The 6,431-nt window shown below is 44.4% G+C and overlaps 1 protein-coding gene across 2 annotated transcripts in view; it reads right to left on the minus strand.

Annotated features, from left to right (window-relative positions):
* Fshr (follicle stimulating hormone receptor) overlaps positions 1–2,731 on the minus strand; it is a 193,705-nt gene extending 190,974 nt beyond the window's left edge. For both annotated transcript variants that reach the window (XM_004627690.3, XM_004627691.2), the window contains exon 1: positions 2,569–2,731. In XM_004627690.3, coding sequence (XP_004627747.1) covers positions 2,569–2,720 — 152 coding nt within the window. In that variant the 5' untranslated portion in view covers positions 2,721–2,731. The remainder of the gene's footprint in view (positions 1–2,568) is intronic.
* Between the last annotated feature and the right edge of the window lie 3,700 nt (positions 2,732–6,431).

Below are 6,431 nucleotides of genomic sequence, written 5' to 3' on the forward strand. Positions count from 1 at the left end.
GCAACAGAAGTAGATAAAAAGGGTTAAAGATAACAAGCTAATGTGAAGTATGTTCAAGTCAAATGAGATTGCAAGGAGACGTGGAAGCTTGCTGAGAGGAAAGCATTTCACAGAGGTACAGAGGGCGCCACACCCTCAGCCCAGTACAGGGCTTCCCAAGACAGGAATGACCGTCCGAGGAACCCTCTCTCCTTTAGTAGCACATCCATCTGAGCTTGCTGCAAAAAAGGATGGCTGCATTCACATGGCTGAGCCTTCCATTTTTAGATGAACAATGTGTGTCTGCAGTATCTTTAGTAATTAAAACTCTAGAAGAATAAAGCAAGATCACAGGAACCTTCCTTGACTCACCGACTGTCTCTTGCAGATGCAAGAGTCAGAAATCAGAATTCCTTCTGTGAGGGCCAGAACAAATGCACCCCTGAGCTTATGGCAAGTACCAACAGCCTTAGAAAAATATTTACTCAGTGAGGAAGTGCACGGATGCAAGTGTAATGACCTTGGGAGGAATTATTCTTAAACAAGAGGGAGATTGCAACCCATCTCAGAGCTGTATTTTCCAAATCATTTTCACATTTGTTGATTGATTTGGTCTTCTGTGGAAAGTGGGCATTTCCTACTATTCTACAGATGAGAACATCACCATTGTCACCACAGCCATCATCACTGCCTGGGTCTGGACGAAGGTCTCTCTGATTCTAGACACTAGACCATCGGTGGCTTCTCAGAACGAGCCAGAAGGTGAACTGTGAGCACCACTTCCACATTTGTACATCCGCTGATCCCACTGACCTAGCGTAGTGTCTTTCTTGGATGCCAGGTTGCTTCAGGCTGCCTAAACCTTAGGTAAGGTGTCAGCAATGTGTTGAGAGGAGCACATTCCCGGGCATTCGCCTGGGTGGTAGCTATGCCAGCTCTCCTACCTCCACAGTAGAGCGGAGGAGTTGGAAGAGATGCTGTATGACCCGCAAGTCAGACTTCTGGACCAAACCTGCCAGGAGCTTCTATTTCCTCAGAACAAAAGAAAGGAGTCTAAAGACACTCATGTACCCATGCAGGAGGTATACAGATTGATTCTAGTTTGTTTCTCAGTTCTACTCTCCAGGAACTGGAGTGACGTCTCTGCCCAGCTTATTCAAGTTGTCCATGATTTGTCCAATTTTAAAAACAGAGCAATGATACTAAACTTGGAGTTTTATTGTGAAGCAATATGGGCAAGGGCATAAAGCAAACAGTAGGAGCCAACTGGTGAGAGGAACCTCCCTGTCTGTTAGTGGTGCACCTGCGTGCTTCTGGCATTTCTGCTGGCCTGCGGTGACCACAGCGCATTAGCCATCTTTGGTAGTAGCCAGCAGACACGTGAAATAAAATGAAAGCGCTACAAGGTGGATGAGGGATAGGATGGAGATGCACATGGTAGAATGTTGGGGCTGCTGGCTTCCAGGCGAGTCTGAGCGAAAAGCAAGTGTCTTCACAGGCACAGGGTAGGCAGCTGCAGTCGGGAAGCCAGCTACTTCATTTACCTTCAACTGCGGTCATCACTGAAGTCATTACCCCAACCTGGAAGACTATGAGGGGATCAGAAAAACCTAGCTGCAGGCCACTTCCATCTCTCTTCTATCTCGGGCCCACCAAACCCTGATTCAGTCCTAAGTAAGAAAAATAAAGCTATTGCTCTTTCATACAAACAAACATGCTGGGGTCCCAGTTCGCTTGACATTTTATCTGCCCTTCAGTGATTAACACACAAAAAACAATCCACAAATAATCTCTCTCCTTTATCTAGCAGCTGATGTAGCTTTGCTTTTCCTCAGAAGAGCTTGCCAAGGCAGGCACTGGGGTGCTCTGCCTCAACGCCCTGTGAGACCTGCACTGCTCTCTGTCACCCATCAGATCCCTATTTTATGAAACAAAACAAGGTAGAGCAAGATGCTGGCTTAGTTCTTGCCTAACTAGAAGAGAGTGCTTACTTGCTGCTGAAAAAATTTAATAAAAATACAAGGCTGTAGAAAAGACCACCTTACCCTCCCCTCCCTCTCTGTTTCCTTCCCTTTCCTCTTCCTTTCTTCACAGTGTTTCCCCTTGGTTTTCCCCAGGAAGCAAAATCTCAACTCAAGAACTAATTGCTTCCATCTGCAAAGACGGAGCCCGTGCCATTCTCGGCTCCGGAGTCCTCAAGAGACACACCCACGTGTTCCACTTGCAGCAGCCCATCCTCCTGCTTCCAGGTGGAGGTCACCTAGCCTGAGGTGACCACTGAAGACCTTCCACCTGAGGTCCACTTTGCTTTCAACTTTACTTCCCTGGCTCCACTGAAGACAGTACAGAACCCGGAGCAGAAGCGTCCGGAGACTCGCACCCCTTCGCTTTACCCTGGATGCAGGTTTCCCCACTGCCTTGGCCTTGACCCAGCTTGCACCCCAGCCTTGCTCCTCAGTGCCCCAGGGAGCGGCAGGGAGACGTGTGGCTTTGTCACAGTTTGCCCCAACAGATATTGGCCTCACGTGAAAATAACACAAGTGCTCAGTCCACAATCGCAACCACACAGCTGTCCGCGCTGATACTCACAGCTCCACTGCGTTCCGGGGGAGGTCGGCAGGGATCTCTGTCACCTTGCTGTCCTGGCAGAGGAAGACCCGATTGGAGCAGTGGCAGAGGCGGTGGTGACACGCCGAGCCCCAGCTCAGCAGTGCCAGCAGAGACAGCGGGAGCAAGGCCATGCCGCTTATCCATCCACCTGCTTTTCTCTTGCACTGGCCGCGAAAGTGTCTGAGTGCCAAGGCTCGGCAGAGCTGCAAGGAGAAGAGGCTGTTTGGGGAGTTGGCAAGGTCACGTGACCACCGAGGAGGCCTTGGTTCTTGTGTTTTTTGTCATCTGCAGACCAACAAAGTTCCTGGGTGCCAGCATTAATTTTGGAGGCAACATAAGCTATTCCTTTATCCTACAAAGCTGGATTTCTTACATCCTGACTCTAGGACTGCAGACAGCAGCTTGACGCGTGTCCGGAGCAGTTTGCATTCTCTCTGCTCACCAGGGGCTCAGTGATCCTCACTCTGCTCTCAACAGGGTGACTGGAGTGAGTTGCCCCCAGAGAGGCACAGGCATCTTGGCCTGCATCACTGAGCAGGGTCCCAAGGACAGAAGATTGGGAACGCTCTCAGCCCTCGGGAGCAACTTCTTCCCCTTGCCTGTGTGACGTAAACCAGACTGTCAGGATTATACTTGATGATCCTCTTTCTCACCATAATTAAGCAAAAATAAAATTATTCAGACACAGCAGGTGGGCTGGCAAGCCCAGGATGCCACTGATGAGCCTGTCACAGAGGTGGTTGACCTATCAGTCATCGAAGAAAGAGCTGCATTTCTGGTGGGCACTTGATAAAGGGCATGTCCCCTCCATGCTGACCCTGGCTTCCCTCATTTCTAGGTGAAGACTGTCTTTCTTTTTTGGCAGCTGGCACACATAAATTTATTACATCTACGCTTTAAATTTACTTTTTTATGTATTTAATACAAGGGTCTGCAGGGCCTCGCTACACAGATTGGACTCATAGTGACCCTCCTGTTTTCAGCCTCCCAAGCACTGGGATTATAGGCATGCACCACTACGCCAGTCTCAATCACTGTCTCAGCATGCCGTAGGGGTGGGACCAGCACAGCACCCTGGGGCTCAAATCCCAGTCCCTGAGTCTGCATAAGCAGGTGTGGTAGTCCGCTGAGCTGTCAAGTCAGCCCTAAATTCACTTTTAAAGGCTACCTGTGACAGCTGTGGCTTTTGGCATCCTGGCTCCTTGACGGTGAAGGATCTGAGGGATGTTGGTAACATATTTTAGTCAAGGGCTTTCTACTGTTAACTCCAGAAGCCACGAAGACTAAAAGGCATGAACTTCTCTAAGATCATATGTAGGACTTACTACTTTCTAAAATTCGTTTCAGGACCAACTTTAGATAATCAGTGGCATAAAGTGAGACTCATGAGAACACTGAAAGAATGTATCTACAGTATCTCTCTTTCTCTGTCCTCTGCCTCACCAAAGAAAGATGATGTGTAATAGATGGATTCATTTAGGAGGGAAAGAGAAGCAAGGCATTTGGGGGTGTGACCTGCTCCAGATTTCTCTGGGGGCAACTGATTTGTTCTTGTCCTGAGAGTGGGGGACAAGGGCAGTGTCCCTGTGAACTCCATATGGCTGGCAACTGTAGCCAACATCAACAGTCAAATCAGCTCACCCAAACACTGATCCAAAATCATAGTCTTTCAGATGTGCAAGAGACTTGATCCAATCAGACAACTAATTGCTAAATTTACTTTAAAATATTCACACGAGGACAGGCCAAATAGCTCAGTGGATTAAAGCACCTGCAAGCAGGTGCAGGGGCTGGGGGTTTGATCCCTGGGCCTGCCGTGCCAGCCCCCACATCCCCCGGGGTGTGCTGAAATGGAAATTGAGACTGGGCATGGTGGTGCGTATCTGTAATCCCAGCTTTAAATAGGTGGATCACTGTGAGTCTGATCTAGTAGTGAGACCCTGAACACTCTGTAGACCTCCCCCCCCCAAAAAAAAATATATATATATATGTATTCCGAGTAGTGTGAGATTTATCACTTGTTCTTCAATAATTCCAATTGTTACCTATTGAATTTCTCATCCATTCTTTTGTTCAACAAATGCACACTTGGATTTTGAAGAGTTCCTATTTTTTTTAAGAGTTCCTATTATAAATAAATTGATCTTTGTATAATAAGTTAAGGTCATTTTAAATTTAAGATTTTGATTTAAAAAGCTGTATCCTATTCACAATTTACAGGTAATATATAACATAAATGCAACTTATTAAGCATAATAAGAAATAGTTGCATTTATTTAGTAGTCCCTTAAATACTCTGAGGTTCTTATGATTATAATCATTAATCTGAATTTCATATTTATCATTTCTTTTATTTAAAATTTTTATCATACTTCAAGTAATCTTTTCCTCTTGCCATTTTAACACTAACCTGACATTTTTTTCAAGAATTAGCCATATTCTTAGGTATAGCTGTAATTAATTTCACTACTGTATAATTTTCTATTTAAGATTGAAATTTATACTTTAACTCATTATAATCTTAATCTTGAGGCCCTAAAAATATTTTCCTATGTTTTCTTCTAATCACTATATTTTCTTCTGCAAATTTTAGCCTTTGATCTACTCAATATTAGTATATACATATGGTGCAAATCAGAGACTAAATTTGTTTTTTATTTAAGGACATACTTGTTTTTATCAACATGGGTCAACAATTCATCTACAGCCATTTGTTGTATAGACTCTTTTCCCCCTTAATTTATAAAACTGACTTTATATCACAAGTAACTATTTTTAAATGTTTTTGCTTAAGCCTTATTATATTCATATTCCTTTATTCTACACTATACCAATGCTATATTGTTTTAATTACTAGCTTTATACATTGATAAAATATCATTAACATGTTTCTCACAGGAATATCTGGCCTAATTTTTACCCTTATGAAAGAATTTTAGAATTAGTTTATTAAATTTTGTGGGGGACAAATCCTGGTTTGTGTGTGTGTGTGTGTGTGTGTGTGTGTGTGTGTGCCTGTAGATTCAAATATTTATTCAACTTTTCAAATTGTCATACTACTAAGACTTTCAATATTTTCTCAAATTTGCTATAGTTTTTCCAAGCATCTTGCTCTTAACTGAAGTTTTAAACTTCTTATAAAGTTTTACCGTTCTCTTCAAGTCTCTTCTCAATAGTCCGTAGTGACCTTTCTAGTATTTGCAAAATCCCTGACCACTTCTCAGTCTGCTTTTCTGAGCTGGCAGGAAATGATTCTAGCACGTCGCTGGCCACATTATACCTGTTCTATTATGTTTCTATGTGTCTTAGCCATCGATAAGTTCTTTAGTTCTTCCTTAGGATGCAGCTTGCATGTGTTCCAGGTTTTCTGACTCTTCACTTTAGAATAACCGCCCCTCTGGGCTGCTTCGTTTCAGCCACTAAAGCTCCAAATGTTCTGTGCTGTTTTGCTCCATCACAAATTTTGAGTTTCACACAGATCTGGTCAGAGAGAAAGGGTTTAGGGAACTGATACGTATGGGCTGCTCTCAGCAGGGGCTTCGTGGACTTTCACTCTTAGGGTAGGCAGAAAAGCCCCTCATACCTCGTCAGAGAACTGGGCACAGCAATCGCAGTAGCAAGGTTTGGCATTACTACAGGAAGTCTAACAGTAAAGGGAATCGCATGTGGAAATGAGGTTAGTGGTGAAGATCCTGAGTTAAATTTTGTGTTTTTAGCAGCCTACTAGGAAGCCAAGTTGCACTGCAGCCTCTTAATTCCATACCTTAGAGTTTCTCCAATGTTGTAGACCCTGCGTCTCAGAGTTGAAGCAGTAACCTCAGCTTTGCCTGGCTGCACCGGAG

This window comes from Octodon degus, unplaced genomic scaffold (assembly GCF_000260255.1).
Source record: "Octodon degus isolate 3935 unplaced genomic scaffold, OctDeg1.0 scaffold00020, whole genome shotgun sequence".
Lineage (NCBI taxonomy): Eukaryota > Metazoa > Chordata > Mammalia > Rodentia > Octodontidae > Octodon > Octodon degus.